The sequence below is a fragment of the Salmo salar genome, chromosome 20 (genome assembly GCF_965601325.2).
Source record: "Salmo salar chromosome 20, fSalSal1, whole genome shotgun sequence".
In the NCBI taxonomy this organism is placed as follows: domain Eukaryota; kingdom Metazoa; phylum Chordata; class Actinopteri; order Salmoniformes; family Salmonidae; genus Salmo; species Salmo salar.
In genome coordinates, this window is record NC_138310.1 from 56,615,179 (window position 1) to 56,636,887 (window position 21,709).

At 44.4% G+C, this 21,709-nt stretch overlaps 2 protein-coding genes and 1 long non-coding RNA gene across 8 annotated transcripts in view; 2 read left to right on the top strand and 1 right to left on the bottom strand.

Moving 5' to 3' along the window:
* The first annotated feature begins 8 nt into the window (after nucleotides 1-8).
* On the top strand, nucleotides 9-4,583 carry LOC106580908 (thiamine transporter 2). The gene is made up of 5 exons (XM_014162447.3): nucleotides 9-324; nucleotides 1,773-2,586; nucleotides 3,650-3,842; nucleotides 3,984-4,125; nucleotides 4,296-4,583. The coding sequence occupies exons 1-5, from the start codon at nucleotides 175-177 to the stop codon at nucleotides 4,470-4,472; spliced, it is 1,476 nt and encodes a 491-aa protein (XP_014017922.2). The 5' UTR covers nucleotides 9-174; the 3' UTR covers nucleotides 4,473-4,583.
* A 2,802-nt stretch (nucleotides 4,584-7,385) lies between these two features.
* Nucleotides 7,386-11,882, top strand: LOC106580914 (uncharacterized). Its single transcript, XR_014381891.1, has 3 exons — nucleotides 7,386-8,410; nucleotides 11,323-11,464; nucleotides 11,571-11,882. It is a non-coding gene; the product is annotated as an uncharacterized LOC106580914 (long non-coding RNA).
* Nucleotides 11,883-11,985: 103 nt separating this feature from the next.
* The window catches only part of LOC106580911 (arf-GAP domain and FG repeat-containing protein 1), a 72,941-nt gene continuing 63,217 nt past the window's right edge, over nucleotides 11,986-21,709 (bottom strand). For all 6 annotated transcript variants that reach the window (XM_082966558.1, XM_014162450.3, XM_082966559.1 and 3 more), the window contains 4 exons: nucleotides 15,618-15,719; nucleotides 13,404-13,556; nucleotides 13,215-13,309; nucleotides 11,986-13,088 (listed from right to left, as the gene is read on the bottom strand). In XM_082966558.1, coding sequence (XP_082822684.1) covers nucleotides 13,029-13,088; nucleotides 13,215-13,309; nucleotides 13,404-13,556; nucleotides 15,618-15,719 — 410 coding nt within the window. In that variant the 3' untranslated portion in view covers nucleotides 11,986-13,028. The remainder of the gene's footprint in view (nucleotides 13,089-13,214; nucleotides 13,310-13,403; nucleotides 13,557-15,617; nucleotides 15,720-21,709) is intronic.

Here is a 21,709-nt window from a genome sequence, read left to right on the forward strand (position 1 = left end):
TGCCTTCTCAGTTATGCACATGTAGTTCATAGACAGAGTAAATTCATACATTTCCCCGACAAGGACTTGGCCAAGTGACCTACTGCTGCCTACTGCCAACAGATCTCAGTGGTACACAGGACTCAGACCCAGAAGTAGTGCGTGTGAGGGGGACATAAGGGGTAGCCTACCAGGATGGGTTCCTGGGCCAAGCTGAAGTCCACTGACTGGGTGTTTCCCACAGCCGTTTTGTCGCTCTATGGGTTCTTTGCCAACTGCAGACCAGCTGAGCCCTTCCTAACACCCTACCTTATTGGACCATACAAGAACATCTCAGAGGAAGTGGTAAAGTAACCAGCAGCAGAGAGCTGTATGCTACACATGAACAGTTTTGAATGGATTTGTTAACAAGTTTGTGATAAGAAAGTAAATGATGCACACTATAACGATAGAATGAAATACACTACATTACCAAAAGTATGTGGACACCTACTCGTCGAACATCTCATTCCAAAATCATGGGTATTAATATGGAGTTGGTCCCCCCTTTGCTGCTATAACAGCCTCCACTCTTCTGGGAAGGCATTCCTCTAGATGTTGGAACATTGCTGCAGGGACTTGCTTCCATTCAGCCACAAGAGCATTAGTGAGGTTGGGCACTGATGTTGGGCAATTAGGCCTGGCTCACAATCGGGATTCCAATTCATCCCAAAGGTGTTTGATGGGGTTGAGGTCACCGATCTCGACAAACCATGTCACACCGATCTCGACAAACCATTTCTTTATGGACCTTGCTTTGTGCACGGTGGTATTGCCAAGCTGAAACAGGAAAGGGCCTTCTATCAAACTGTTGCCACAAAGTTGGAAGCACAGAATCATCTAGAATGTCATTGTATGCTGTAGAGTTAAGATTTCCCTTCGCTGGAACTAAGGGGCCTAGCCCAAACCATGAAAAACAGCCCCAGACCATTATTCTTCCTCTACCAAACTTTACAGTTGGCACTATGCATTCAGGCAGGTAGCATTTTCCTGGTAACCTCCAAACCTAAATGTGTCCGTCGGACTGCCAGATGGTGAAGTGTGATTCATCACTCCAGAGAACGCGTTTCCACTGCTTCAGCCGATGCTTAGCATTGCGCACGGTGATCTTAGGCTTGTGTGCGGCTGCTCTGCCATGGAAACCCATTTCATGAAGCTCCCGACTAACAGTTATTGTGCTGACGTTGCTTCTAGAGGCAGTTCGGAACTCAGTAGTAAGTGTTGCAACCGAGGACAGACGATTTTTACGCTCTACACGCTTCAGCACCCGGCGGTCCCATTCTGTGTGCTTGTGTGGCCTACCACCTCGCGGCTGAGCCGCTGCTGCTCCGAGACATTTCACAATAACAGCACTTACAGGTGACCGGGGCAGCTCTAGCAGGGCAGAAATTTGACGAGCTGACTTGTTGGAAAGGTGACATCCAATGATAGTGCCACGTTGAAAGTCACTGAGCACTTCAGTAAGGCCATTCTACTGCCAATGTTTGTCCATGGAGATTGCATGACTGTGTGTTCGATGTTATACACCTATCAGCAATGGATGTGGCTGAAATAGCCAAATCCACTAATTTGGGTGTCCACATGTGGGTGTCCACATACTTTTGTATATACAGTGTATCGTCAGGTTACTGTATACAGTGGGCTATGTTGTTTTTTTGCTTCATATAGACGACAGGTAGGACTATTCAGTATCCCTGTGCATATTGAATAGATCTAGTAATAAATGAATCCCTCCTATCCCTGTGCCTCCTCAGGTGACCAACTACCTGTTCCCCATCTGGACGTACTCCTACCTGGCCGTCCTCTTCCCAGTCTTCCTGCTGACAGACTTCCTGAGGTACAAGCCGGTGATCATGGTCCAGGGCCTCTTCCTGGTCACCAACTATGTCCTGCTCTGCTTCGCCCCCGGCCTGACCGCCATGACCTTCCTGCAGTTCAACTATGCCGTAGTGACCTCCACGGAGGTGGCCTATTTCTCCTACATCTACAGCGTGATCCCTCCGGAGAGGTACCAGCGGGCCACCGGCTACCTCCGCAGTGCCATGCTGACAGGCTCCACCCTAGGGGCCACCATAGGCCAGATGCTGGTCTCCCTGGCAGGGCTGGACTACTTCTACCTCAATGCTATCTCCCTGGGGATTCTCAGCATTGCGTTCCTCATCTCCATCTGGCTACCCATGCCCCAGCAGGGGATGTTCTTCAGGGGGGAGAAGGCTGCCCTGGGCCTGAGCGCCAAGGACCAGGTGGAGGAGGAAGTGAGTGCAGTGGAGGAGGCCCAGGATGCAGAGGTGGAGGATGGTGCTGGGTCGGGTAGGACCCAGGGTGCCGGGGATAGTACTGGCTGGTGCAGCCTGCATCATGTGGTCTATGCTGGCAGGCTGCTCTTGAGCAGCTTCAGAGAGTCCTACTCCTCTAGGAAGCTGGTCTACTGGTCTCTGTGGTGGGCTCTAGCCATGGCCGGCTACGGCCAGGTGTTCAACTACATCCAGCTGATGTGGGACCACATAGAGCCATCCAGCACCTCCTCTGTCTACAATGGAGGGGTCGAGGCCATCTGCGCAGTAGTAGGTAAGACAATCTCAGAACTGTGTGTGTGTGTGCATGTGTGCGTGTGCGTTCAGTGGAGTAGCTGTGCTTTGGGGTTTACCGGTTGGTGAATTTTATATTCAGATAAAATGTTGCAATGCTAATATTTATTTTATTACTAAATAAAAATATACTAATAAAATTCCAGAACGCAGCTGAATGTTGGTCTCACAATATGATTCATATGTGGTCCATGATTAAATGGGTAATTTGTTTCGATGGGCTTAAGGCAAAGTAGTTCCATGGTCATCTTCGCTTTGGTCCAAGTTGGGCTCTGCACGCAGAGAAGAGTAATTGCTTCAATTAAGGTGATAACTTGGGTAACGATTTCTCTGATTATTGCTGATAGCTCGGGTTTGAGAGATAGTGACTTATCGGAACAAGTCAATCGGACTCTGGCAGTAGATCAAGGGCCTCACTGCCAATATCCTGAAGTATCACTTTAATTAAATCAAAGCCCTGTCCTCTATCCTATGTGTTCAGGGATAGAGATGTTATACTGTCCTGATAAATTATGGTAGGAACACTTCCCCCTTAGGAATACGATGAGGGTCCTGTTCCAATTTGAAAGCATCCATCCTTGCTTGGGGTAATGACTGATCTGATATGACTGGATCGTTCTCTTATAATCTCCACCCGGCACAGCCAGAAGACGAGTGAGTGGCCACCCCTAGAGCCTGGTTCCTCTGTAGGTTTTTTCCTAGGTTCCGGCCTTTCTTGGGAGTTTTTCCCAGCCACCATGCTTCTACATCTGCATTGCTTGGTCTTTGGGGGTTTTAGGCTGGGTTTCTGTATAAGCACTTCGTGACAATTGATGATGTAAAAAGGGCTTTGTAAATGCATTTGATTGATTGATTGATTGATTGATTGATTGATGAAAGCCATGTATTGAATCCTATGTTTTAATCCAGCCAACAGCGTTGGATCAGTGATTGCTTCAAAGAAGGGAGGAAGGATGCAGTTTACAAGTATTTAAATAGTTTAAAAGTATTTACTCAGGATCGAAAAGGAAATCATCCACTGTTGTCCCATCCCTGTTCTATAGGTGCAGCCTCAGCCTTCTGTGTGGGTCATGTAAAGGTGACCTGGGATGTCTGGGGGGAGTTGTCACTGGGGGTGTTCTCTGCGGTGGGGGCAGGGGCCGTGTTTCTGATTGGGCTCACCAGCAACATTTGGGCAAGCTATGCTGGCTATGTCATCTTCAAGGCGTCCTACATGCTGCTGATCACCATCACTACGTAAGTGAATACTCTGTAGGCCATACTTCATTGTGCTCTGCTATATTTATTTCATATACCTTCCATGCATCCTATAGACATTCATCAGAAATGCACAATGAAAATATTCAGTACATAGTGTTATCTGTTTTGTCATTCCAGATTCCAGATTGCATCCAACCTTTCCATGGCATGCTATGCTCTAACGTTCGGAGTCAACACTTTTGTCGCCCTCTTGCTGCAGACCATTCTCACAGCCATCGTTGTTGATGAAACTGCACTGGGGTTAGACATTATCACACAGGTATGGTTGCACAATCCAGAGCTATACAGGGCATTGTCCATTCCTTTAACTGATCACTGCACAAGTTATCAAAAGTGAAGAGACATTGACACCTGGTGGCAAATTATTACTGCATTGTTACTGTTCTTGACCCCTCTAATAAAACCAAAGTTTAATTTCCCTTTCTCCAGTTCATCATCTATGGCAGCTACTATGCCGCAATATCTGTGCTTTTCCTGGTCCGAGGGATGTACACAGCCTGTGCACACCACTGCCAACCTAAACAGGCAATGGACCAGGAGCAGAAAGAAGAACCCAAAGTGGAGGTGCCCTCCTCAGACCGGTTCTGTTCTGACCACAGACAGTAGTCTATCAGAGACTGAGGGGGGCAAGGCGTCTTCAGGGGTTCACCCTAAAATGTAATGGCATGGTGTTACATACTTGTATTTATAATAAAAATAAAACAAAATGTTGCCTAAGCATTGTTTTGTCCAACTTCTCTTTAAGTCATCCAAAAGATAAGGGGTTTTCAACTGATAGGCATGGCCATGTTAAATTATTGTGATTGCATACATGTATTGAGCAGGTTGTTGATTGACAGACTGAGCTCAGTGATTACACAAACACACCAAGGTGACTTCCATATGGGGACTAGATTCAGGCTGGATTAAGGGAAGTGTGTGAGAGCAGACTAACCTGAGCAGGTAAAGCGATAAACCTGCTTTTTGTATAAAGTATAAAAACATGTGTGTTTGATAATAGTGGCTATCGCTGTTTGTGGATCTGTGAGGATGGAGGCTGTGAAGCGGTGGAGGGCAGGATGGGGCTATCCCACAACTCTGCTGTGCATTTATGGGTTCTTCGGTACAGTGAAACCTCTTGTACCCTTCATCTACCCTTACCTGACTGGTCCAAACAAAAACCTGATGGTGGAACAGGTACAGTAGGCTACAGGACAAACATTTCAATGCATTGTATTCATGCTCTTATACTATCTTTAGAGGGGTGTAACGATTTCCTTCATTGTGTATTCGTGCCATTACAACTTTATCAGTCTCCTCAGCTTCGCTCTGTCCTGCTTTCACAGCATTATTTTGAGTACTCTGCCCACCTGGCTAGTTGGAAGTTGAGGCGTACCCCTCCACCCTTTGCAGTGATCGTGGAAACGGTGAAGGCATCTCCAGAGAAGGTGCAGCTCTGAACAAAGAGATTGCAGAACTCCTGGCAAAGGAGGCGATTACAGTAGTTCCTCCAGAGCAGAGGAAAAAAGGGCTTTAATCGCCCAACTTTCTCATGAATTTGATTTTGGATTTACGTGTCCTGAACAAGAGCGTAGCCAAACAGACTTTTCACGCATGGACACAAAAAACTTCAGCATGAGCATCGACCTGAAGGAAGCACACTTCTATGTGCCGGTGCTTCCGTGTCACAGGAGGTTTCTACTCTTTGCCTTCCAGGGAAGTAGCGTATGAGTACACAAGGGTGCCTTTAGGTATGACCTAGCACCTCGTACCATTTCAAATCAAAATGGAGGTGGCTATAGAGCCTCTACGTCACCAAGGACTCAGGATTCTGACCTACTTGGACGACCTGTTCGTTCTCGCCCCGTCAGTAGAGCTGGCGATAGCACACACGGCCTGGCTTGTGACGCATTTCACACACCTGGGTTTCACTGTGAACAGCGGATTGTTTATTTGGGTCTCCAGTTTTACACTGCGAACATGACGGCACGAAATTCGGATCCTCGAACATCTGTGATTCTGTTGGCCCTCAGTCGGTATCATCCGACACATGGTGACAGCGCACTCAGTACTGTCCCTTCTAGGGCTCAGGCAGTCTGCCCACACTGTGGTCCCACTGGGGTCCGGCACATGCGCAGGCTACAGGAGTGGTTCACCAAGCTACAACTAGGACCTGTGCGTCATCGTTGTCATCTGTTAGTAGTTCTCCACTCTCTTAGACCTTCTGAACTATTGGCGTCCCGATGGGCAGAGTGTCCTCGCACATCCCAGTCTATACAGACGCGTCTCTGGCTGGATGGAGCAGGACATCTCAGACTCAGGCGGTGGGAGATGTGTGGCCTCCATTGGAGTGTCACATCAACCTCCTGGAGCTGGTACTGCAACGTGTTGGTCTGGCCAGACAATCGAACTGCGGTGGCCTACATCAACCACCAGGGAGAAGTTTGGTCTAATGCGCTTCACCTCTTGGCAGAGGCGCTGTGGTTGTGGGCTCACGAGCACCTGCGCCTGTTGACATCACTACACATTCCAGGCCACCTCAACGAAGGAGCAGACCTCAGTCCCGAGAGGGTCATCGGGACGACGAGTGGCGTCTGCACCCCAAAATTATTCACATGCTGGTGCGACAGTAAAACCATCAACCCTATGTGTTGCCGGATGGAGAGAGTTCTCTTTTTTTTCTGCAATTTCTCTTTGACAGACAACGTTCGCTGTCCACCGTAAAGTCTTTTTGCCTGTTATAAGGGATTTGGCGGGGTGTCTGTTTTTAGCCAACCCCTCGTAAAATATTTTCTGTTAGGGACATGGCGGCTCATGTCTGTGGCCCTAGCCCTGGCTCCACAGTGGGATTTGGCCTTCGTGCTTGAAAAGCTTTGTAAGCTCTACACATGCTCGCAATGTTCAGGCACTACCCTATACTGGCCCCGATAGCTTCTGCCAAATTTAAGTCCCGGTCCTGCCTGAAATCTGAAATAACCATTAGTAATAACAGTTAGTAAATCCATTAGCTGCTTCTTTCTCCCAGTCACTCGCTCCCTGCACGCAGCTCGCTCTGCATGCGCTCTACTCATGGTGGCTCTGAGTCTGAGTATCCATAGCAACGGCTCTGCTTGGGCAGCTCAACGAAGAGACATGAGAAAGCAGTTAGCGGTTAGTTACTTTGTCACTAAATTCCGACAAAACTCAAGGAACATTTTTTCTGTGAAATAATCTCTCCTGTCTTATATTTGATGAGGTTGAAGCACATCTGACACCATGTTATGATCTTAGTCAGATATTACTGTTCTGCGCAGCAGAGAATGCGTAAATGGCTCAGCTTCAAAACATTAGTGATCAATTTAGTGATACCCGAGCCCTGCCCACACCCTTCTTATTGATGAAAAATCAGGCCCTACACAGCACTAACTCAATGTATGATGTCGGGGCCGTTGGGCTGGGGTTGGGTAGCAGAGCTCTATTGTAAGCCGCCATTCGAGCCATTGGCCCAGATTCCATTGACGTCAATGAAGACAGCATTGCTACTGGCTTCGAACTCTTACAAATGTGTCAGTGATCTGTGCGCTCTGTCGACATGACCTGACTGTCTCACTATTAAAGGCAGATCGCGGATCCTGGAGCTATGGGCTTTTTCCCTTCCTCCACATGAAGGGGCGAGAGAGGTACATCATCTGTGTTGAGTTCACACGTTATGTGGAATTCGGTCATCGCTTCAGCTGTATGTGTGCTATGGCGCGGCTGCGCTTGGCAGGCCACTTTCTAAGCAGCGTTTGTCCCACTGGCTTTGCATTGAGAGAGCTTATCCAACTGAAGGGCGTTCCTTGCCTTTGGGCATCACGGGCCACTCCTCACGTGGAGATGCAGCCTCCGCTTGCCGTTTAAGGGGTGTGGAGGTTGATGTTATTTGTGCAGCAGCGTTGCGGTCGACGCCAGCCCCATTTATATCTCTTAGATATGTCCTCGGGCTCTATCTTACACAGTCTGTACTCCACGTAGCTGCTGAAGGCATAGGCTGAGGGACCGGGGTTTTTTCTCTAGGTGTCATTTTTTTATTTAACCTTTATTTAACTAGGCAAGTCAGTTAAGAACAAATTCTTATATTACAATGACGCCTACATCGGCCAAACTCAGACGACGCTGGGCCAATTGTGCGCCGCCCTATGGGACTCCCAATCATGGCCGGATGTGATGCAGCATGGATTTGAACCAGGGACTGTAGTGACACCTCTAGCACTGAGACACATGAGTCTGTTTTTTTGTAGATGCTTGTCAGGCATTAATAATCAATCATCATCAACAGTCTAACACCTTACAAAGGTAGATAGCAAAGTTAAGTAAAATGTTACTGCTCAGACCACTGTGTGTTCCTTGCAGGGGCAGCGACAGTCTATGATATTGGTTTCACCCAGGTGGATTGGGCCCAGTGGGGAGAGTTGGCTCTGGGTTCATTCTCTGCCCAGGGAGCTGCAGCCCTTTTCACCATGACATTCACAGCCAACATCTGGGCCTGCTATGCTGGCTACATTGTCTTCAAGTGCCTCTACAATGCTGCTTATTACCATAGCCATGTGAGTACTGCCGTCTGAAGAACAATATGCCTTATGTCACATTTCAAAAATCCATTTTGACGGTAATATATTAAAGGGACACATTATAGGGACATTACACTCCTAAATCAAAGTTTCAGATGTTTTCATCCAAATTAGTCCACATCCCACACCATTGGTTGTGTAGACAGATCCACAGTGCATTCGGAAAGTACTCAGATCCCTTGACTTTTTCCACAATTTGTTACGTTACAGCCTTATTTTAAAATGGATTAAACTGTTTTTCCTCATCAAACTACACACAATACCCCATAATGATAACAAAAATAGGTATTTTTTTGGGCAAATTTTTTACAAATTAAAAACAGAGTATTCAGACCCTTGCCTTGAGACTCGAAATTGAGCACAGGTGCATCCTGTTTCCATTGATCATCCCTTTGGTAAATTCAATTGATTGGACATGATTTGGAAAGGCACACACCTTTCTATAGTTGACAGTGCATGTCAGAGCAAAAACCAAGCCATGAGATCAAAGGAATTGTCTGTAGTACACCGAGACAGCATTGTGTCGAGGCACAGATCTGGGGAAGGGTACCAAAACCTTTCTGCAGCAATGAAGGTCCCCAAGAACACAGTGGCCTCCATCATTCTTAAATGGAAGAAGTTTGGAACCACCAAGACTCTTCCTAGAGCTGGCCACTCGGCCAAACACTCGGGCCTTGGTCAGGGAGGTGGCCAAGAACCCGATGGTCACTCTGACAGAGCTCCAGAGGTCCTCTGTTGAGATGGGAGAACCTTCCAGAAGGACAACAATCTCTTTAGCACTCCACCAATCAGGCCTTTATGGTAGTGGCAAGACGGAAGGCACTCTTCAGTAAAACGCACATGACAGCCCGCTTGAAGTTTTCCAAAAGGCACCTAAAGGACTCTAACTATAAGAAACAAGATTCTCTGGTCCGATGAAACCAAGACGGTACTCTTTGGCCTGAATGCCAAGCGTCACGTCTGGAGGAAACCTGGCACCATCCCTACGGTGAAGCATGGGGGTGGCAGCATCATGCTGTTGGGTTGTTTTTCAGCAGCAGGGACTGGAAGACTAGTCAGGATCGAGGGAAAGATGAACGGCGCAAAGTACAGAGAGATCCTTGATGAAAACCTGCACCAGAGCGCTCAGGACCTCAGACTGAGGCGAAGGTTCACTTTCCAACAGGACAATGATCCTAAGCACACAGCCAAGAAAACGCAGGAGTGGCCTCGGGACAAGTCTCTGAATGTCCTTCAGTGGTCCAAGAATGGGAGAAACTCCCCAAATACATACAGGTGTGCCAAGCTTGTAGCGTTGTACCCAAGAAGACTAGAGGCTGTAATCGCTGCCAAAGGTGCTTCAACAAAGTACTGAGTAAAGGGTCTGAATACTTATGTAAATCTGATAGAATTTTTTGCAAATGTATAAAAACTAAAAACCTGTTTTTGCTTCGTTATTATGGGGTATTGTGTGTAGATTGATGAGGAATAAAAAAATATATATTTTAGAATAACAGCTGTAACATAACATTTGGAAAAAGTCAAGGGGTCTGAATACTTTCCGAATGCACTGTAGCTACACGCCTCATGCCCAAATTAATGGAAAAAATAAGCACTGCAAATCTGGAAATGACATGGGGTCCGATTCAAACTTAGGAAGTGCTGGAAGGTGAGAAAAGGGTACAATAGAAGTAGAACCGTGTTCCTATAAATCCACCTTAATAATTCTCACTAATCATGGAACTGTGATGACAACGGTCCAGTCGTCGTGAACCATGCGCCAGGCTCCAGGTTTAAACTGTTAAGGATGGTCTGTGTTCCATGATTCAAATAGGCTATAGTCCCAACTTATTGCTGGTAATACGTTAGTCTAATATGATCCACTATTGCTAGCGATCCTCAGGAACAGTCACACAAATGTGACAGATGAAAGGTAAACTAATGATGTGATGGAATGATGCAAAATGTAAAGAAACTAACATTAAAGTGAGTTCAAAATGTATTGGTATAACTGACGATGGCTACTGATAGTGGCTAATATTTAACACCATACAAATTGAAAAAAAAAAAAAAGTGAAAAGTCCAGGCATATAATTAAAACATTGTAGAAATGTTTGATAGGTTTGGCACTATGCTGTCATTTGTGCATGGCTACAGACGCCTATAGTTTGTGTCTCCAAAATTCATCCCTGAAGGTTATAAAGCCAGCATTTCATAAACCTCACTGAGGGAAAATTGATATGCTTCAGTTTTCTGCCATATGACTGGTTTTACATTAATTTTGTCTCCAGCAATCATAGGGTAAAATATATTTACAATCCCCTTATCCAGACAACTTAATCATTTACCTAGCGCTTATCTATTTGTAAGTATCACATCAGTTACACAGAGCTCACGCTACACAATTACTGCTAAGTGCTAACGCAGACCACAGTGCACGGAGAATGGTGCTATTTCTATTGGAAAAAATAAAGTAGGCCTAGATGTTGCTCCACTTAGAACAGACAGGTTGCTCGACATTATTCATTGTTTCATCACGCATAAAGGTGGTGAAATTATGAGGGAATTAAACCAAGGTCAGAATACAGCATATCTGTAGACACCCCTCTACCAAACCTACATTTCTGTGATCACCACCCTGAACCCTGATAGCTGGCTGAAACATGTGGAGTAGAGAGAAAAGGGGATAAAAATGGAATTAAGTTCAATTTGCGTGCGTATAACTTGGGTCTGAATCGGCCCCATGGTGTTGATCTATTTATTCAATTAATTTTAGATTGTGGGATATAGCTGGATCAAAAAAAAAACTAAATGGCCTGGGACGTGGACCCCTTTTTAGATCTGAAATGTTACAAAATTACCCTTTAATATTTGGTAGAGGGAAAAACATGTGCCCCCATTCCTTCCAGGTTCGAAATTGCTACGGAGATCTCCATGGAGAGATATGCACTGATCAAGGGAGCAAACAACTTTGGGGCTTTTATCCTTCAGACTATCATCACAGCCGTTGTGGTGGATGGCAGGAGGCTCGGCTTGGGCATCATCCCACAGGTGAGTTAACAGTTCAAGTGACACAGGACAATAATAAGACCTGCTTGCTAGCCCTATGACTGAAGAGCAAGGAATAAGCTTAACGCTTTTCCACTCTTTCTTGCAGTTCACCATTTATGGAAGCTACTTCTCAGCCATCGCTGTCATTTTCTTTGAGGGGTGTGTACATGATTATGACAGGGTGGCAAAGCCACAGAGACTTCACCACTGCAGAGGAGCCTCCAAGTCTGAAAGACAGTGACACTGGCCCTGAACAAAGACTCTGAGCTGAAGAAACTGACCACTGAGCCATGTTCGGTAGGCACGGAATGGGAGAAAACATTTTGAAACGGGGGAGTTTCTACCTGAATGTGTCCAAAAAGAAAGCACATTTTTGTTTTCGGTTGCACCATTTTTTGGTACATTGTGCCATACTGAATTAAAGCCACTGATGACATTCAGGTCTGTTTGTTTGATATTCTTTACACAGTCTATACTCCTGAGCAAGAGTAACAGCTCCACAGTATTCAGACCGCAACATCTTCATTGTGATAGAAATCTTTTTATACACAGTATATCAAAAATATTTCAATATATGAAAATGGAGATGTACAGTGCAGCAATACAAAGACATGGTTTGGTCATTCTTTTTAGTTAAAATTCATTTTAATATATATACACATTAACTTAAATGTCTTTAACATCCAACATCAGTGGTCTTCAGTCTATATTGTGGTGGACAGCAGGACAGGTGAGAGCCCATCCCCTTCCAGGTGGAGTCTCTGCCCTCGAGGCCAATCACAGAAGAGGAGAGACACTCCTCCCCCTCTTCTGTAACAAATTATGAAACGCATGTTCTCCTCTTATTCTCTGTAAAAATAGTTCTACCGATACCACGCTGTACAAACCGCTTTTGGTTCTTCTTTACAAATACAGTAACTCACAGTAGTCCTCTAAGATTTTCCAAGTAACAGTTCTGCCTTAAACACGTGTTAAAGGTACAAATACTGATATGCACAGAGCTAATTTCTGCTAAGAAAAAAATATTTACAGAATTGCAGTGTAATGAATGGGAATATTTTGCAATAACTTAGTATCAGCCAGTTTGAATATACATTTGGCTCAGCTGAGGCCGGGCCAGATCACAGGTTAGATGGAGGATGAGAGGAAACTCCGCCCCTTTAAAACATTTACATTTGAGTCATTTAGCAGACCCTCTTATCCAGAGCAACTTACAGGAGGAGCTATTAGGGTTAAGTGCCTTGCTCAAGGGCACAGACATGTTTTTAACCTAGTCAATTCAGAGATTCGAACCAGCGACCTTTCAGTTACTGACCCAACGCTCTTAACAGCTAGGCTTCCTGCCGCCCCTAACACCACCACCCCTTCCCTCTACACACCTTTACCTTGTTTTGTTTTTTGTTGCCATGGACGGTGTCAGTTACGTCACTTAATACAAAATACCAGTTTTAGAAACATTGTGTTTTTCTTTTTAAAGCGTCTTGTTCAACAAAACAGTGCAAGAGGTGAGAACGGAGCACGCCAGTTGACAACACCTTAGTGGTGGAGTTCAGGTGGAGCAGCGCTATAAGAAAGGATTCGTTGAAGAGCTTCCTGAGGGGTAGTGTCCTGAAGGGGCGCCCGCCTGGAAGGACAACAAAGACAGAGAGAGGGAGAAAGGGAGCCATTAAATCACCACTAGTGAAACTAACACAAGTTTTATCAAATGGAGACTGTGGACAGTTGGTTATCAACCAATGGTCCCACTCACCAAGAATGGGTTACTAGAGGCCCCGGGTGCAGCCATCGCCTGCCCAAAGGGGGTCACCACAGCCTTGGCCTGTCCATAGGCTGAAAACCCTCCCCCTGGTGGACCAGAGAAAGAGGTAAATACTCAAGGTTTAAAATGAAAAGGGGTACACTACACAAATTCATGCAAAGCACACATACACCCACGCACCGTTGGGTTGCTGGGGATAGGCCGGAGGCTGAGGGAAGGGGCCCTGGCCTGGGAAGGGCTGTTGGAAGGTCCCACTGAAGCTGGTGGGGAGGTTGTAGGTAGCAGCGTTCCGGAATCCGGCTGGCATGCTCATGGACCCTGTGCCAAACGTGGCTGCAAGATAGGCGGAAGAGGAGAGGACACTCACAATCTACAAAATATCACATCAGTTACACAGAGCTCACGCTACACAATTACTGCTAAGTGCTAACGCAGACCACAAAGCATGTGAAGCACCCACCCACCCAGTCTAGCTATAATCACACCTGACGCCAGGTTAACATTTGCACACAACCTGAATGAAAAACACCTTTACTGAGCAGTGTACAATTAAACACAGAGAAACAAACACAGCAACAGCAGAAAAACTACTTTGTGACTAGAACGAGTCTCAGAGACTAGCTCTATCCGTAACATAACCAGCATTAAAGTACACAGCATCTAGCACACAGTTACAGTACTACAGCACTCAGGGTATAAGCACTCTTAGCAAAGGCAGTGTACAGAATCCAGGAGGGTGAAAAACTATAAAAAGCTTACAGTCAAGATGGTTGTGCAGTTCAAGGATACTCTTAAATGGTTATCTAGCAGTTTGATGTCCTTTCAACACCAGTTTATAACCTCAGAGCTCAGCTGGAGGACATACACACCGCCAACAGCTATAGGCTGAAAAGCTACGACTGTTAGTTAGGCTATTTCTCTTGGCCGGCAGGGGGCAAGAAGGGGTAATCGGCGAAGTCACATCACTACAGTCTGGGAGCATTAGTGAGGGTGGGGGGTGGGGATTGGTGAGGGCAGTTGAGGCATCAGGACCCCCACACTCACATATACAGTAGAAGTAGGACTGGGGTCAGAGGTCAGGGGACACAACACATGCAGTCGGCGAGACAGTCACAGGATGCTCAGGGGAGCTCAAGGAAGCACTGCCACAGCCAAGACACGGAGGCAGAAAGGAGGGAGAATAGGAGTGAGCTGGAAGAGGAGGAGGGAACCTACCAAAGTGGGCTGGAGGGTAACCCTGCCCATGCAGAGCCCCCAACAGGCCTGTCGAGCATCACGAGAGCAATCAGACAGAGCCATCATAATTTGCACGTAGACATACATAAGCACACACCTTCACGCTTATAACAGAAACACTCAGTCACCAACTGTTACTACTTGGACTGTATCCTCATTTAGCTACAGACAATTGTTAGTGAATAATGCTGCCATCTTGTAGCAGCCGAGCCCCAGGCAAAATACTTACTTTAAGATGAATACAATTAGATGAAGTGAAGGCATCTGGTTCATAACCTCATTATGCCCTCTGATGACCATGACCACTGTGACCATGAGTCCTCTTACAGGGTTTCAGGTGGTCAATCATCCTCCGTAAAAAGTAATCTAAGAATATGGACTTGTGAGATTTCGGTTGACTGCTAGGCTATTCTTTGAATTTTGCTACTTAGAGAATATTTTACATGATCACCTGCCTCAGTTAATTTGTGATATTTTAGCATTACTTTGGAATATAGTTGCCATCTGTGAAACATGTTTTTCTTCTGCACTACCTCAAAATGGCCACTAACCACGACAGTTAGATCAGCTTTAGTCATAGAGATGTACTTTAGAGCTCATCAACTATCTTTGCAATGGGCAGGCGCCCATGACAGGTTTTGGGTTAAGCGCACCCTCTAACTCAGTGGCCGTGTCCGAATACCCGTACTTGTGTTCTAAATAGTATGTTGATTGGGTATGCGCGAAATAGAACGTTTTAGAGTATGTGATATTTCGAAAACGTAGAAAGCTTAAAATGCCAGGATGTCATACTCATTTTGGCTTTTCATCAAGTATGAATTCACTGCATGCTATTGAGGAAGATAATTGTATTTTCAGACTCCCACGTGTATTTGACAACAGCTGATAACCAGATGATCAGACGTGATGTACGAATGGCGGGGCACAACCCAATTGCGCATTACATGACGCCTTCTATGTATGCGTGTGCCTAGTATGCTGATATCTGTTGCTTACTGCATACATTTTTACTAAACAGAATGTTCTAAACAGTATGTAGTACGGTTAGTACATAGTATAGAATTTTAGTAAGTAGTAGGCAAGAATGATTTCTGACAAAGCCTATGGCTTTAGTTTCAAGTACATTGGGTATGCAAAACATCCATGGCGTGTCCCCACCTGCTGCTGCCATAGCCGCTGCTCTCCCGTTGCTCTGGAAGGGGTTGGTGGTGGCTATCGCTGGGGCAACCGCTGCAGCAGCAAAGGGGTTTGTTGATGGACCTGGCAGAAGGAAAGAGGAGACATCAAACTCATATCAGTTCATCTCTGAGTAGCTAAGTCTCTACTTCAGCTCTGTAGAAATGTACTGTCCAATTCTAATCTACCCCCTTCTCCCCGAAGTGTGGAATCGGTCTGCGATGGAAATTTCCTTGTGTGTATGTGATCGTATGTTTAGCACAAGGCTGCTTTTGTAATAACCTAAAGTGATACAATGTCTCAGTTAAGGTCAAAAGCCTTGTGTTGTATACATCAGTCACATACAGGAACCAACCATGCTTATGACTTGTTTGTGTAGCAGTATAAAAAGGACTGAAAGGGAATCTCCCCTTCAGAGTTTTCATCAAGCTTGGATTGAATTTGTGAACCTCTCCAGCCGTGATAATAAAGATCGATTCATTTACTTTGAGTCCTCAGTGGTGAATTTCCACGACAATTCTGACGCCACGAAACAGGATGTTTGATCTTCGCGATGTGATCCATCAGTGAGGGTCTGCGAGGGAACACCGGTGGCACATCCTTTGAACGGCGTAAAGGGATATTCCTGTCTCACTAAAAGAGGATGAGGACCCACCCGGACCAGACCTCCACTGTGGGACGCGTCCGGGAGGAAACACAACATCCACGAAACCTAGGACAACTCAACTGATTTCAATAAGTACATTTAAATGAAGTAATACATTTGTTTAAGAAGGGATCCAAGTTCTAAGAGAGAACTAGGCAAAGGTTTGGTGAACCTCGTTTCTAACATTATATAGGCATTCTGTATGAATACATAAGGAAGTTCTGTGTGAACTGCACGAATGTTCTGTGTGAACTTCGTTTGAATATGTAAACAACAAGAAGCAGGAAATAGCATCACGAGTGTGTGTGTGCGCGTGTCTGAATGAATACCTAAGTAAGTTCTGTGAACTGAACGTTGTATAGGGATTCTGTGTGGATGCCTAAGCAAGTTCTGTGTAAACTGCACAAAGTTCTTTGTGGACTTGGATTGATATCGCTATATATGGATTCTGTCCACCACCACCGGCCATCTGATCTACAGGTGCAGAGGCATTGACAGGAGAACCATTGAAAAGTTTGATAAGGAAGCAGCTGAGATGGGCAAGGGCTCATTGATGCCCCCGGACACTGAGATTCAAGAACATGATCACTGGTACTGCGCAGGCTGACTTTGCCGTGCTGATCGTTGCTGGTGGTATGGATGTAAATACCTAAGAAAGTTGTGTGTGAGCTGACCGAAGTTCTGTGTGGACTTCGATTGATAACGTTATATAGGGATTCTGAGTGAATACCTAAGCAAGTTCTGTGTGATGTGTGAATGAAATAAATGAGAAAATAGTGAAGTGTGGTGTGTGAAGATATGAAAGGGGAGATTACCATTACCGGATATGTTTTTTTTAGGGGTGGATCAGCTTAATATTACGGAAAGATTGGAAATGATGAAGACAATTACATTGATGGAAGCAACAATCTCCCATATCTTTTTTTTGGTAAATAAATAAATAAACATACATACGACTTTTTTTTAGAATATACCTTTATTATTCCCCGCAAACCCAACCACCCTTCCCCCAATTGGAGTAAACTAATAAACAATAACACTTAGGCTTCAACCTTCAGTTTATACATCTTATACAGACACAATCTATTTTACAATAGTTATATTTTGTTTGTTTTTAGTCCTTCCTCCATTTCTGATGTCCATCCAGTTTGATTTCTATTTGTAACTGTGCTATTTCACATTTCTGAACCTATATACATTTTACAGACCCCGTATGTTTTACATTGGTTATCTTGTTATTAGTCCCACCCTTCAGCTCCATTCAACCACTCCCATCCATCTCTTAACACCATCCATTTTGGATTTCTATTTGCCATATATTCTTCAACTGTGCTGTGATGATTCACAAAAGTACTGAACCTTTCTATTCTCATAGCTCCTACAGATTGTAAATTAAAAATATACATTTTTGCTAAAATAATTATTATATTACTGATCGATTGACTATGACTTTTCAAATCACCCAGTATTGCTATCTGCAGCGTTAGTTCTACGCAAATGTTGCAATCCTTCAAACATACCTGTGACCAAAAACGAGCTACATATGGACAATACCAAAATAAATTATCTAATGACTCTGCCTCCTCGCAGCAAAATCTGCGGAGCTGGGAAGATTGTACCCCCATATATGTAACATTATATTGGTTGCAATAATTTTGTATAGAAATTTAAAAAGTTTTGAATCCGCCGTTGTTTTGCGTATCAATTCATAAACCATGTGCCATGGAATGGGTACATTGAAAATCTCTTCCCAACTATTTTGCCATTTATATGGCACAGCTGACAGTTTTTTGGTCCTTAAATTAAATTGGTATATGTTTATATTTATCACACTTTTCTTTAACCATTTATATTCTTTAATGCAGGGCCGACATACAAGTTCCTTACTTTCTACCCCTTCTACTTGCCTCTTCCATTTGTGGTAATGCTGCAATTAGTTGGTTGTAATTTTGGGTAGAGCAGACATTTCCATATGTCTGTGTTAGCTGCATGTGTGACATAACTCCACCAGTCCTATTTATGATATCATTCATTTTTTAAAACATTTCTTTGAAATGTTGTGTTTAACCACAATATTTGTTGTATTATTTGTTCTGTCTTTTCAGGTGGATTAAACAAATTGCAACCAACTTTTTAAGGCTTGTTTAAAAATATAACATTATTTTGGAGATGATTTCCTTTTCAAACAACCGAAAGTGAGCAGGTGTAATCTGAATAAAGGGGAAAAGGCCATTCTTGAACATAGGATGAGACATTCCTACCAATTTACTAGAGAACCAGTTTGGATTTAAGTATAACTTTTGTATGACTAATGCCTTTAGTGAGAGGTCTAATGCTTTAATATTTAATAAATTCTGCCCTCTGAATTCATATTCGTTATATAAATAGGCTCTTTTAATTTGGTCTGGCTTGCCATTCCAAATAAAATTGAATATTTTTTGTTCATATAATTTAAAAAGCAGGTCACTAGGTGTAGGCAAAACCATAAGCAAATAGGTAAAAAGATAATTCGTAAAAATACAAATAACTTCACAGATCTTCATTGTAAAGGGTTTAAACACCGTTTCCCATGCTTGTTCAATGAACCATAAACAATTAATGAACATGCACCTGTGGAACAGTCATTAAAACACTAACAGCATACAGACAGTAGGCAATTAAGGTCACAGTTATGAAAACTTAGGACACTAAAGAGGCCTTTCTACTGACTCTGGAAAAACACAAAAAGAAAGATGCCCAGGGTCCCTGCTCATCTGCGTGAACGTGCCTTAGGCATGCTGCAAGGAGACATGATGACTGCAGATGTGGCCAGGGCAATAAATTGCAATGTCCATACTGTAAGACGCCTAAGACAGCGCTACAGGGAGACAGGACGAACAGCTGATCATCCTCGCAGTGGCAGACCACATGTAACACCACCTGCACAGGATCGGTACATTCGAACATCACACCTGCGGGACAGATACAGGATGGCAACAACAACTGCCAGAGTTCCACCAGGAACGCACAAACCCTCCATCAGTGATCAGACTGTCCGCAATAGGCTGAGAGAGGCTGGACTGTGGGCTTGTAGGCCTGTTGTAAGGCAGGTCCTCACCAGACATCACCGGTAACAACGTCGCCTACGGGCACAACCCCACCGTCACTGGACCAGACAGGACTGGCAAAAAGTGCTCTTCACTGACGAGTCGCGGTTTTGGCCCACCAGGGGTGATGGTCGGATTCGTGTTTATCGTCGAAGGAATGAGCGTTACACCGAGGCCTGTACTCTGTAGCTGGATCGATTTGGAGGTGGACGGTCCATCATGGTCTGGGGTGGTGTGTCACAGCATCATCGGACTGAGCTTGTTGTCATTGCAGGCAATCTCAACGCTGTGCGTTACAGGGAAGACATCCTCCTCCCTCATGTGGTACCCTTCCTGCAGGCTCATCCTGACATGACCCTCCAGCATGATGACAATGCCACCAGCCATACTGCTCGTTCTGTGTGTGATTTCCTGCAAGACAGGAATGTGAGTGTTCTGCCATGGCCAGCGAAGAGCCCGGATCTCAATCCCATTGAGCACGTCTGGGACCTGTTGGATCGGAGGGTGAGGTCTAGGGCCATTCCCACCAGAAATGTCCGGGAACTTGCAGGTGCCTTGGTGGAAGAGTGGGATAACATCTCAGAGCAAGAACTGGCAAATCTGGTGCAGTCCATGTGGAGGAGATGCACTGCAGTATTTAATGCAGCTGGTGGCCACACCAGATACTGACTGTTACTTTTGATTTTGACCCCCCCCTTTGTTCAGGGACACATTATTCCATTTCTGTTAGTCACATGTCTGTGGAACTTGTTCAGTTTATGTCTCAGTTGTTGAATCTTATGTTCATACAAATATTTACACATGTTAACCTGTTAGGGCTAGGGGGCAGTATTGACACGGCTGGATAAAAAACGTACCCGATTTAATCTGGTTATTACTCCTGCCCAGTAACTAGAATATGCATATAATTATTGGCTTTGGATAGAAAACACCCTAAAGTTTCTAAAACTGTTTGAATGGTGTCTGTGAGTATAACATAACTCCTATGGCAGGCCAAAACCTGAGAAGATTTCAAGCAGGAAGTGGCCTGTCTGAGAAGTAGTGTTTCATCTTGGCTCTTTTTATTGAAGACTCAGGATCTGTGCAATAACGTGACACTTCCTACATCTTCCATAGGGTCTCAGAGCCCGGGAAAAAGTTGAACGATATCGAGGCAGGCTCTGGCTGAAACACTTTATCGCTTTTGGCAAGTGGCCACTCAGAGTACTATGGGCTTAGGCGCGTGCCCGCTTCGACCGAATGCTTTCTTTTCCTTTGTCTGTTTATCTAAACGCAGATTCCCGGTCGGAATATTATCGCTTTTTTATGAGAAAAATGGCATAAAAATTGATTTTAAACAGCGGTTGACATGCTTCGAAGTACGGTAATGGAATATTTAGAATTCTTTTGTCACGAATTGCGCCATGCTCGTCACCCTTATTTAGCCTTTAGGATAGTGTCTAGAACGCACGAACAAAACGCCGCTGTTTGGATATAACTATGGATTATTTGGGACCAAACCAACATTTGTTATTGAAGTAGAAGTCCTGGGAGTGCATTCTGACGAAGACAACAAAGGTAATAACATTTTTCTTATAGTAAATCTGACTTTGATGAGTGCTAATCCTGCTGGGTGTCTAAATAGCTAACCCTGTGATGCCGGGCTATCTACTGAGAATATTGCAAAATGTGCTTTCACCGAAAAGCTATTTTAAAATCGGACATATCGAGTGCATAGAGGAGTTCTGTATCTATAATTCTTAAAATAATTGTTATGCTTTTTGTGAACGTTTATCGTGAGTAATTTAGTAAATTCACCGGCAGTGTTCGGTGGGAATGCTAGTCACATGCTAGTCACATGCTAATGTAAAAAGCTGGTTTTTGATATAAATATGAACTTGATTGAACAAAACATGCATGCATTGTATAACATAATGTCCTAGGGTTGTCATCTGATGAAGATCATCAAAGGTTAGTGCTACATTTAGCTGTGGTTTGGGTTTATGTGACATTATATGCTAGCTTGAAAAATGGGTGTCTGATTATTTCTGGCTGGGTATTCTGCTGACATAATCTAATGTTTTGCTTTCGTTGTAAAGCCTTTTTGAAATCGGACATTGTGGTTAGATTAGCGAGAGTCTTATCTTTAAAATGGTGTAAAATAGTCATATTTTTGAAAAATTGAAGTAATAGCATATCTAAGGATTTGAATAACGCGCCACAGGATTCAACTGGCTGTTGAGTAGGTGGGACGCTTGGGTTAAGTTTGCTGAAAATAAACACAGTTCACAGTGAGAGGTTGTTTCTTTTTTTGCTGAGTTTATATGCAGTAAACTTTGGGATGAATTAAAACACAAATGATT

Coding starts and splice junctions, on each gene's coding strand:
- LOC106580908 (XM_014162447.3), top strand. CDS start 175: ATGGGTTCCTGGGCCAAGCTGAAGTCCACTGACTGGGTGTTTCCCACA. Junction 2,587..3,649: donor GGCCATCTGCGCAGTAGTAG/GTAAGACAATCT, acceptor CCTGTTCTATAG/GTGCAGCCTCAGCCTTCTGT. Junction 3,843..3,983: donor CTGCTGATCACCATCACTAC/GTAAGTGAATAC, acceptor TTGTCATTCCAG/ATTCCAGATTGCATCCAACC.